A 12,811-nucleotide genomic window follows, 5' to 3' on the forward strand; every position below is an offset into this window, starting at 1 on the left:
ATGACGATCTGGCTACGGGGGTAGCCCCGAGAATTAGGTCGATTCAGAATTCGACTTGTCTCATAGGGGGCACTCCTGGAAGCTCTTCCAGTAATACATTGGGGAAATTACAGACCTCCGGAATGTCCTTGATGTTTTTTGCTTCTTGTTTCTTGTCTACGACGTGGGCTAGTAAGGCGTGGTACTCCTTGCGGAGATACTTTTAATCCTTGACACAAGAGATGATATGAAAGTTTGAGCTAGGTTTGTCGCCATAAACAACGAGAGTTTCTCCATTTGGCAGATTAAGGCGAACGGCCTTTTCTTTACATAGGATTTCAGCATGGTGAAGGCACAACCAATCCATGCCAATGATGACATCGAAACCTTTTATGGTGACCGACATAAGGTCAATTTGGAAAGAGTGATTGTTTAAGGTGATGGTACACTTGGTGTAAATGTCGTTAGTATTCTCTGTTTTTCTGTTAGCCATTTCTACGGTGAATGTGTCTTTTAGTGTTTGTGGTTTTTGTTTAAGCAAGCATTTAAATTGATGGCTCATGAAGCTTTTCTTCGCGCCACTATCAAAAAGAATGCACATGTATGTATTGTTGAGGAGAAACGTACTGGTGACCACAGTTGGATTTGCAACTGCTTCTTCATGACCTATCGCCAGCACTCTGCCCACTTCACCAGGGTTGGGGTTTCTTGCCTTCAAGCAGTTATGCTTGAAGTGTCCTGCTTCTCCACATCCATAGCAGGTTCGGCTGGCTCCGGTGTTGGCAGCTTGTGCATTCTGTTGGACTGGAGCTTTACAAAATCGAGTGGTGTGCCCCTGCTTGTTACAGTTGGTGCAGTGCATGTCACAGCACACGCCATTGTGGTGAAAGTTGAACTTATTGCACTTGGGTAGGTTCCTAGCATATTGCCTTATCGGATTTGGGTTGGCAATGGTTGTGGCAGCATGCACCGCAACCACTTATTTCTTTTTGGCAAGGTCTTGATTAGGTTGACCCTTCTTCTTGTTCCATAACTTTCTTTTGTTGTCCCCTCCTTTTGCTTGTTCGGTGGTGGTTGCCACGGTGCCATTGTTGGCTTTATGGTCGATAAGTTGTTGTGCCATTTCCTTGGCACTGTCAAAGGTAGTTGGCTTTGAGGCGAATACGCTTCCTTGAAGTTTGGGAGATAGTCCCCATATGTATCTTTCCACCTTTTTGCTTTCCGAATGAACCATCCCGGCACACAGCATTGCTAGATCGCTAAACCTTGAGGTATAAGACAAGATGTCAAAACCTGTCATTTTGAGACCCCAAAGTTCCTCTTCCAACTTCTGTATCTCGCCCCTTGGTCAGTATTCCTTCATCAACATGGTTTCCAGGTCTTCCCATGTTATCGAGTTAGCCACCGGAAGTGCCAATGCCTTGACGTGGCCATTCCACCAGGTGAGGGCCCTTTTAGAGAATATGCATGATACAAATTTGACTTGGATTGCTTTAGGGCATGCACATATTTTGAAGATGGATTCTTTTTTTCAAACCATTGCAGCAATGCTATGACACCTCCGCTTCCGTTGAAGGTTTTGGGTTTGGCATTTGTAAAGTCTTTGTATGTACACTCTCTTGAGTGTCACTGGCTGTCTCCATGGTTAGTATTTGTGGCACCATTACCCGTACCACCTGCATTATTGGTGCTGATTTGGGACATTGCGGCTGCTACTACAGTTGTCACGGTAGCCTGGAACATTACTGGGTCGAACTGAGTGGGTGGTGGTGGTGGTGCAGCTCTTGCCGCGTCGCCACGTCTAGGATTTGTACGAGGTGGCATTTTTTCCATATTAAGAATGAAAAGACAATAAGTCTTTAATAGCGATCACAAGTCGAGAGTTAAGACTAAACATTATCACTTCTTCATATGCATCATGATTCCGACTTGTAACGATATCGTATGAATCCATTCATACTAGAGCTCTATATAAAATGAAATATAGACTTTATGAATGCTGATAGATTTGGTTCACATGAAACGTATGTGATAGTACCCATACTAGGCCCATCCAACAATCGTTCGATGTATAATATTTATATATAATTACGTTTTTTAAATAAACTTTCAAATCTAATGGGTCTACCCTGGGCCCACAACCAAACAAGGAACATGATCCAAGTCGGAACCACCATTTCTAGGTTGACATGGTCTTAATTATACATAACTTTGATTTATACATTAAACAATCATAAATCGGACACCAGTAAATTTAATCTGAAAACAATTCATGTCATGAACTTGATGTAATAAAGCAAATAGCGTGTCAATTTCATTGATATAACTTAGTATACAATATTGTGGAAAATTTGACCCTACAAGGGGTCTATGCTACATCAATGTATGGAAAAATTTTGACCGTCTAACTAGGGATGTCAACGGGACCAAATGGGAGTGGAAATAGCTTCCCCCGCTCCCACCCCCAAAATCAGTTGGTGCCCCCGCTCCCGGTCCCGCCCTTGGCTCCCCCGTTTACATATAGCCCCCGGTCCCGCCCCCGGTTACCTCCATCGCTCCCGGTCCCACCCCCGTTCCCCTGGTTCCCCCGGTTTATAGGCTTAAAATTCGATTTTTTTTTTGCTAAACAACTACTTTGGTTTAGGCTAAAAGGACTATTTTTAACAGCTTTAAAAGCTTAAAACCTAATCTTTTAAAAACTAAAAAATTAAAAATCCAACACAATGAATCCAACATTACAAAATGGCAATTCTAACAATCTTATAAATATAAAATACGACAAACCCAATATTACAAATCTAAAATACTTACATGTCCAAAATTATATGATCAATTCACTACCTCTTCAATATCCATTAATTGGAAACGGGAAAGTAAAATCTAACCTAAACCTAAAATTAGAAATCTATTTTGTATATGTATTTTATATTAAATATTTTTTTTTACATAAATGTACAATCGGGGCCCCCGCGGGAATACGGGACGAAAATACCAACTCCCGACCCCGGTCTCGAAAATAAGCGGGGGTTAATTTTGCCCCCACTCCCGCTCGCGGTTTTTTTTTTAAATTTAGTCCCGTACGAGATCGGGGTCCCACGGGGGTTTTTGACATCGCTACGTCTAACAGATCCCAGAAGTGTAAACACTTAATTCGCAAGATCGTACATAAAACACTAGAAAATAATAGTAGTATTTATCCGCAAAACTAGATTAGACTAAAGAGAGCAGTGCGAATACTACTTGTGGTGGTTGAAGCTCTGAGGCTCACAAAGTGAAGACACGAAGTTCCTCATTTCAGCTCTGGATTCAGCCGCCTGGCATTCTGCGTCTGCCAGACGTCCTTCTAGGGTGGATTGGTGTTCTCGGAGTTCTTGCACTTCAGCTCGGGTTGCGTCCCTTTCCCATCGAAGCAGCTCAGTGTGGTCTCGAGTTCGATCGTGGTCATGATCCAACCGACGAATGCAAACGAAGTTGACTTGGTTGGTTGCACCAACTTCCATGAGGTGGCGGGTGTTAACTCTTGTTTTCTGTTCGTGGCGTGTGACACGGTGAACCATGATGGGAAGGGCTCGGTCAGCTGACCCTCTTCTGCTGAGATCGTAGAAACTTCATTCCATGCCATAGGGAGGTCGTTGACCTTGCTCTCGGCTCCATCGATGTATAGTTTCGGCCCATTGGGGCGTCGGGTCTTGGAAGCGTTGTGTATGGATAGGGACAGGGTGTAGATCGTAGACTTCGGGTTCAAAGTCAGTTCCATTTGAGTCTTCTTCCTCTTCACTGTCTAATGAATTCTTCCTCTTCCTAGGGTTCTTCATCCTCCATGGGTTTCTCTTCGGAATCCTCCTCTAGGTCTTCCACAATCCAACCGGCATTCCCTTGGTTAGGGAAGTAGGGATCACCCGGTAAGTGAAATCCTTCCATTGCGCCTGTACGAGAATAGGGATAAGAAGTATATTGCGAGAAATTTTTGGTAATAAAAAGTCAGTTATTGAAATTTATAATGTGGTTATTACGGTTTTTGAGTTAAAATACTCCTATAGTATTTTTATGTTTGATGTTCGAAGTCTTTGGTAAGTTGAAGACTCGTTGATCATCATTATCCTTCTTCGGCATACATTGGTCCTACCTTGGCTAAATATAGTTAATCAGGCTATATTCATCCAAGATCTGACTACATACCCCGTAGCTGAATCATGGTGTCCAACTTGTTTTTGATACTTTTATGTTATTCCCATTATGATACTGAATTAATGAGTGCGGATGTACGTGTACTTTTATAAAAATACAAATTTTTATCTTTAAAGTACTTTTGAAAAGCTACGTCAGAGAATTTTTGTCCCGTTGTATTTATAGTTTGTATATTTTACATGGTTCGATATACTTAGTTCACTATAAACAAAGCTTTGATACCAATCTGTCATACCCCCAAATCGGAACGACGGAAACGTTCGGGGCCGGAGGACGTCATGCTCAGTATCATAACCATAGTGAAGAAAGTAAACACAACCATCATAAATATAATTTAAAATGTTACATTGTTGGCAAAAAAAATACATGTTTCCAAATAAATTACATATGATGTCAAAATAGTTCAAAAGAAATCTGCGCCTTAGCGTCTTGCCTTCAAAAATCTTGTGGATTACCTGTATTACTGAATACCTGAGAATACAAGTTGTTATTGAAAGAGTATCAGCATAAAGCTGGTGAGTTCATAAGCAATTTATGAATGAAAAATGAATGATGTTTCTTTAAGTTTGTTACAAGTTTGTTTCCAGAAAATCCAATATTTTCTAAAGGTTTGTAGTAGCCTTAACTGAACCAAGACTTAGTATATATAAGTAAATCATCGTACTTGTGTGTGTGTGATTTTATATTTAAATAAAACTCCTTAAATCCCCATGAACTGTGTGTTTTGCTAATTCCCCATGAGAGATGTTATAACCATGCTAAAACTCAAACACCTTGTACTCGACGTTCTTCAAGCATCGAAAAGTTATGACACTTGTCACCCCAGACCTGCTGGTCTAGCTGTTGCGAGCAGCTTAGGTGTGGGTTTGTCAGACGCAATATAGATCTATACACAACTATCACGCTCTCCTTCCAAGAGATTCTGATTATAACTATAGGACTTTTCTGTGGCACTTAAGAGTACCCTGAAGGTGAATGTCTCAGAAATTTATTCTGTTGGCTCTAAAATTATGGTTTATACTTTGCTTTTCTAGGCAACTGTATTTTTTATAGTGTAATAGTGTTTCTAGCTTGTTGTGTGGTTGTGTACGGTCGTACATGCGTGTGCGGTTGTACACTAGTGTACTGCTGGGAGTGCTATTTATAGAGGAGTGCATGTGAGAGTGCACGGTTAGACAAGGAGAGCATATTGTAGAGAGAGAAACTAGAGAGAAGAACTAGTGTGTGTGTGTGAATCTCTTGTAAGGAGCATAATTCATATCATCATTACATTAGATTCATCTTATTCTTCTTCTCCTTCTCTTCTATTTTGATCTGACATCATCCGTTTGATTGAAATTCCGCACCATCAAACGAATTTGATTGATACACAAGCAGATTGGGGACTTACAAATGGTATCAGAGCTTGGATTGTATCAATCAATTTTGTCAGATCTGGAGCGTAATTGTTCTTCTTTTTTAAGGATTTCTGTGTTTTTGGATAGATCTTTGCAAAATAAGGGGGTTTGTTCTTCGAGTTTTTCATAAAAACCAGATTTTGGATTGAGTTTTGGAGCAAAAAGTGTGAAAACCGTCATTTTTCTTCACATATTTTGAAGGAGTAGGCCGAAGACCCCTGTGCAGTGTGCGACTCAGTAGCCTCGCACGTGTACGGCGATGCATGTTCGGTTTTGTGTACGGCTCGCGGTTCACGCCAGCCTCGCTTTAGAGTTCACGGCTCAGCCTCATCCTCGCATCGCAATCTCGACCTTGCAGCTCATCTTCGCACATCCTCGCATCTACGTCTATTAAAATTTTTTTGGAGTTACCGGGAATCGAACCCGGGTCACCTGCCTCATGCTTTAACCTCCGCCTTACCAACTCATCTAGGTTGCAGATGTTATATCCCTTCCCTTTTTAGTTCATATATCATATCTTCAGTTCCTACTTTCGCATTTTTTACACTTTCAACCCAAAAAATCATTTTCTTTTATTTTTAAATTTCATTTTCAACCCTAAATTTCAAATTTTAATTTTTGAATTTTATTTTTGACCTTTTACCTTAAAATTTTGACTTTGACTTTTAAGTTTGACCTTTGACTTTCTCGTTTAACCTTCAAATTTTCAAATTTAGCTTTACGGTTTGACTTTTAAGTTTGTCTTTTTAAGTTTGACTTTTAAGTTTGACTTTTTAATTTGGCTTTTAAGGTTGACTTTTGAGTTTTTAGTCAAAGGGCATATTTTTTATAAAAAAGTTCCTCAAAACATCCCAGTCAATGAAGTTTCTTGTTCTTAATCTTGTATTAAGACTATCAAGTTTTTACGTTATCAAATCGAGTTAATTAAAAGAGAAAATGAGGATCTAAAATATAAGGGATATACTATTAGGAAAGAACAAAAACCATTAAAAGAAAAAAAAATAGAGACCAAAACTAAGGATTTTAGGAAATTGCAAGAAGATTACATCAACACGTGTGTAAACTATGATCACATTAAAAGCAAACTTGCTGTTGTAAGTGCAGAACTTAACACATTGAAAACTTGTTTTCAAAATGCTGATCTTAACTTTAAAAAATTTGATGTGTCAAGTGAGAGTGTTGCAACTATATTTGAAAATCAAATGAAATGGAAAGATAAAAAAACAAGTAGGTTAGGGATATGTGAGTGTCTATCCCCCCATTTTACACTGCTCAACCTATGACTTAGGAAGAGATTGACAAAGAACCATATATGGTATATGGTAAACCAGCTGCTGAACAGGCGACATAAAATAGACATTCCTCGGGAACCGCTTTGGCATCGGACCGGAGTCCGGAACATACTATTATAACATCTTAACTAGACATTCCTCGGGATTGCCCCGTCATCGGACCTAAGCCCGGAACACATAACACATAACAAACACATGAAAGAATCACAAAGACATCAAACATAGTAGCATACAAACATTCCTCGGGACCGCCCCAACATCGGATCGGAATTCAGAAAACATATAAATCTACTTTGTGCCCCGCCCAACATCGGACCGTGGTCCGGAACTACTTTTATCTAAACGGGCTGGCCTTGGTGCCTTAGACCCGTTCCTACTAGAGAAAACTCACCTCGCAAAGTTGTCTGCAAAAACTCGTAGTGAGGAAAATATGATAGTTGCTCCAACAACTCCCCGACTATCAATACCATAACAACACTTAATCAAAATCTGATAATCCTTCTTAGGGTATAATGACCATTTTACCCCTAGTCAAAGTCAACATCCTGGTCAAAGTCAAGGTCAAGGTTAACTCCCAGTCAAGCCCAACTCGTCGAGTCATCTCCCAACTCGGTGAGTTCATGAACAACTCAGACACGTGGTCAACTAAGTCAACTCGTCGAGTCCCTTAATAGACTCGTCGAGTTCTTCCTATCATAAAGATTAGGACAGCCCGCTTCAACTCGTCGAGTCCTTTCCTGGACTCTCTGAGTTCCCCTGTCTGGTTGAGGCATCTTAATATATTAAGCCACTATCTTTTGGATCCAAGGTCCTTAGTTTGTTTGCTCATTGGGATGGCCTTTCTAAGGTTAAAGTTTCCAACTTTACCCATTCAGAACTCTTCTTAAAGGGTTTAGACGAAACCCTAATTCCTTTAGGACATGGATCATTTCCAAAAAGCCTTAGAATATCAAATCCACTCATGCAAGCCTAGATCTAGGGTCTAGCTATCAGATGATCATTAAAAGTCTCAAGCTTGCTTCCATGCATGGACTTTTTGGGCTAAAAACGCCAAAAAAACTTCTTTAGCACTTGCATGAGGACTCTAAGGGCATAAAGTTTGCACCTTTATGTCCTCACAGCCTCTGAAGGCACTAGATCTAGAAGAGCAACTCATGGGTCAGTCCTTACCTACAAGTTAGCAAATCTTGGACCAAAAACCCTCAAAAGAGGTCATAGATAAATCTAAGAAGAGGATGATCAAGTTTGAGGCTTTATTACTAGAAAATGTAGCTAAAGGAATGAAACTTCTGGATCTATAGTCTTTCTCTTGAGTCCTCCAACTTCTTCTTCTTCCACAAGCTTCTAAAGGCACAAATAACACTCAAAAGTGGCTCACACACTCAAAAAGCACTCTAAGGTTTTGTAGCTGAGGGTTTGGGACAAGTAGGCGACAAATGAGGCTAAGGGATGGGGATTAAGCTGTTTAAATAGGGTGAAAAATCATGAAATTACGGTTTCACCCTGACTGAGCTACTCGTCGAGTCAAGAACTTGACTCGCCGAGTAGACAACTTAAACTCCGCTCATAGTCTTCCTTCTACTCGACGAGTTAGGGCTACCAACTTGTCGAGTCCTTCTCTCAAAATAAATAAATAATTAAATTAAATGCATACCAGGGAACCAAGCATTACAACTCTCCACCACTTATCTTAGACTTCATCATCGAAGTTTGCTGCATCTGAAAACAACTCCGAGTAGTGCTCCCTCATCTCCTCCTCGGGCTCCCAAGTCCACTTCGAGCCCTTGCGGTGCTGCCACTGCACCTTCACTAGCTCAATCCTCTTGTTTCTCAGCTCCTTTGTCTTGTGATCTAGAATCGCCATTGGTCTCTCAATGTAATTCAGGCTATCATCAACCTGAAGATCCTCTAAGGGTACAACTGTCGTGTCATCCACTAAGCACTTTCGTAGCTAGGAAATATGGAAAGTGTTGTGGATCTAGCTGAGCTTGGGGGGAAGATCCAGTTTACATGCTACCTTGCTATAACGACCATAAAATTCGAGCCAGATTAAAACATTTTAATTCATTCAAAACCATTAAGTTCATACATTTGTTTTCAAAATAGTTTAAACATCAGAGTATTTCCCAGAACCAAATCACATAAGTCATAAAACATGTGGAGCGGTACGATCACGCCTTCGCCTTGCCACGATCTCCAGAAGTACCTGAAACAATACATTGAAACTGTAAGCCCGAAAGCTTAGTGAGTTACCCCCAAAATACCAACCACAATACCATACACATATCATATCATATCATAAATAGAATAGCCATGCATATCGAGTCTACAGTGTGACTGGTCCTCCTGCACCCAGCCTTCAGTCCACCCAGTCCACTCTCTCTCCGAGTCCACAGTGTGACTGGTCCGCCTGCATTGGGCCTTCAATTCACCTTGTCCACTCTCCGAGCCTCGGCATGTCTGGTCCACCCTCTTGGGGCCTTCAGCCTATCTGGACTGCTCGTCGGGCCTTCGGTCTAACCGGTCCGCCCTGGGTACGTTGGCCTACAGCACAAAGTAGGACCCACCTCAACCCAATCTCAGTACAAACAACCATGTGCACATAAACATATAATCATATAACAATTCACATCTAATCAAACCAATCTAGCAGATCACATATCATAGCAACATCCTAACAAGGATACTGACCTAATCGGTCACTAACATAGTATCATCCTATATACCAGGGTACAGACATAGCAAGCAATAACATATCAAATAGATACCCGGATTTCAATCCGATAAAGGGCCGACCTTGGTGCCTTAGACCATGTCGATATATTGAGGATAACTCACCTGTAATTGCCGACTGAGGAGATAAGACCAAGCTGCTCCGATCACCAACACGATCTTCACCACAGAACACTACCAAAGAACCAATTCCATAAATACCCAAAATTACCAAAATACTCTTGGAAGTCAGACTGGTCAACTCTTGGTCAAAGTCAAAGTCCTCAGTCAAAGTTAACCTTCCTGGTTCACCCTACTCACTGAGTCAACCCGTTGACTCGTCAAGTTCCTGTGCTCAGGAACTCCCATGCCATGACTCAATCCGTCGAGTCGCCCGAATACTCATTGAGTCCAACAAGCTCTGAGTCCCTTCCTGCTCAACTCACTGAGTCATCCCTCAACTCACCGATTCACAGCTCAACCAGAAAAGGTTAGGATTCCACGAGCAGACTCGCCGAGTCCAAGAACAGACTCGCTGAGTCCAAGGCAATCTTCAACAGACTCGCCGAGTTGTGCTTCCAACTCGCCGAGTCCACACATGACATCTTCATTCAGACGATCACAGGCCATTCTATTGCTTCCAATACATAGATATGGACTCCTAGGGTCAGATTCACACGTAAAGTTTCCAACTTTATGTGCATGCAAGGCTCAACAAAATCGAATCAAACTACAAGGAGGTTTTGGGACAAAGATACTCTAAATCAAGCCCCAAGACTAATGCTTTAAGCTTTCATGGCTCACTATTAACCTAGATCTGAAGTTGCAACTTCAGATCTAACCTCTAAACCCGAAATGGATTCCAATCAAGCTAAAATTACCAAAAGAACAACCAAAACTGGATCAAGAAGGAGAAAACTGAAGGTAACGACTTGGTACCTTAGAAATGTACCCAAAAAGGAGTAGATTCCGGATCTACAATGATCCCCCGATGCTAGCCTCTTCCTCTTCTAACTTTCTCCTCTTAAATTTTTCTTCATAGCTCAAACTTTAACAATGGATGCTCACACACACTCATTAGGGTTTATGGAACTCAAATGGGCAGTAAAGAGGCTGAGGGTGACTATAATGTGCTTTATATAGGGGACAACCCCCAGATTAAGGTTTTCTCCCTTCAGCACCAACTCGCCGAGTCCAGCCGCCGACTCGCCGAGTTGGTCACTTATCACGTGACCAGAACCGCGACTTGACTCGTCGAGTCTACCCATCGAATCGCCGAGTCGACCTTCCTTATTTACACTAAGAACCCTGAACTTGCACTTCTAAACTCGGGGTGTTACAATTCTCCCCTACTTAAATTAGGCTTCGTCCTCAAAGCCTACAACAACACATTTCTAGATAATACTCCTACATTACAGCTCCTAGTCTCAATCGAATCAGGTTCCTTCAAATACTAATAACAAATCTCAATAAAACCCAACTCTTCCCTTACAGAGTCATGAAACTTGCTTCAAACCAACCACCGACTTCTTCCTGATAAACACATCAACTAAGTATCACCCGATGATACTTCCATTATTCCAACTCACCCAATCACTTTCCTCTTACAAAAGTTAGGCATTACTATAGACCATCGGGTCCTAACCTGGTACCAAACTACTATCCTTTTCCTCGACTGGCCTAACTTTTATCGAATTTCACTGTTGGGACTCATTTCGCTTCCTTTTTGGATCCTACTCTTTCCTTCCCGCGCTGACAGGATGATACATCCTACCACCCCTGAGCAGCTACCATGAGCTCCCATCTACACTCTCATGCCCATATTGAACCTGATCCAACATCCTTGGGCTGGAAAACCCGACACATTGACGATACCTCTAGACATCCCCAGGATGGATTACCACTACATACATAACCTCCTGATCACAATCATACTAAAAATCCAAGGCTCCATCCTTGCATCCCTTCCAAACTGCTCTAGTTCTACACCACCAGAAATGCTTCCACGACCTCAACGGACACCCGACCCGGATGTGCTTCCATAACACTGGCACACACAATACTTAATAACCATAATTGTAATACTTTCAATCATCCACCCACGCTACTGCTTTCACTGTAGTGAACCAACACTCCTTCTCAGAGCTACATACCTTTCCCTTTCCTAAACCAAGGAAGCCTACTCGACAACCTTGCAATATCAACAAGTGCCACTATGCTCACATGTGACCTCCCTAAAATCTTGGCCAGAAAAGACCGATTTCATTTATGCTTCTTAAAATATTTCAGAGTAAATCCTTTTGATTTAAAAGAGTTGCGGAATTTGTTCCCAAAAACAAAATATGATAAGATAATATTTATCAAAGCATTTCATCAAGAGATGCATTTTCATTATATAATCAAAACTCGGGATGTCATGTTCCGATACAGACCATAAAGCATAAACGATAACATTACAAGTCATTTAACAAATATATACATATGCAGACTTGTAAACAAAACAACTTGATGATTCATCCATCTTATGCCCTTGCGCCACTTCCTGTAATACAAATAAACTTAGTGGGTCAGGCTTGGGAGCATGGTGAGCATATAGGGTTTTCAACCCACAATAAATAATTATATTTAATTTCACCAACCAACAATAACCCGATTACCTATTCCCATTATCCTCACTTTATGTCCCTAAAACAACATCTATCTCAAGGGACCAAATCTAGGATTTTCATCGGGATGGACGTTACTGCTAAGGGGATTCCTCAACAATAGATATCCTAAAGGCAACCATGAGGGGGATAGAGTACACCGGTGAACACATCGTTCACAACACCTACAGGTTATGAACCTGCTAGCATTCCACAAGACTATCTAGAAAGAGTTTGTGGTCATCATCCATACTCCGCTAGATGACTAGGTCAACAACAACAACATCGAGTCTTCTCATCTGTTTATAACACATAAACTATCTACCCATGTTCTACCCAACATATTAGTAGATAAAAATATATATTTTTATACATAGTTTAAAACCTGTATAGCATGTTCAATCAATACATATTCCACATAACAAATGAGGCACACACACATAACACATATTTCATAGAGAATAAATCGGACGTATGAGATAGAAGAAAGTGAATATACATTCATGCATATAACAACCAAATATACACATAACATGTATTTCGTATAAAATACTTCATAATTATGTGTTAGGAGAAGGTAACTACACACTCACTTGAT

General features: G+C 40.9%; 1 protein-coding gene across 1 annotated transcript; it reads right to left on the reverse strand.

The window, feature by feature from the left end:
• Positions 1–202: 202 nt before the first annotated feature.
• LOC145017017 (uncharacterized) lies at positions 203–841 on the reverse strand. The gene has a single exon (XM_078975131.1). It carries the CDS (start codon positions 839–841, stop codon positions 203–205), a length of 639 nt encoding a protein of 212 aa, XP_078831257.1.
• Positions 842–12,811: the final 11,970 nt, after the last annotated feature.

The sequence above is a fragment of the Lactuca saligna genome, chromosome 9 (genome assembly GCF_052625555.1).
Source record: "Lactuca saligna cultivar CGN05327 chromosome 9, ASM5262555v1, whole genome shotgun sequence".
NCBI classification, from domain to species: domain Eukaryota; kingdom Viridiplantae; phylum Streptophyta; class Magnoliopsida; order Asterales; family Asteraceae; genus Lactuca; species Lactuca saligna.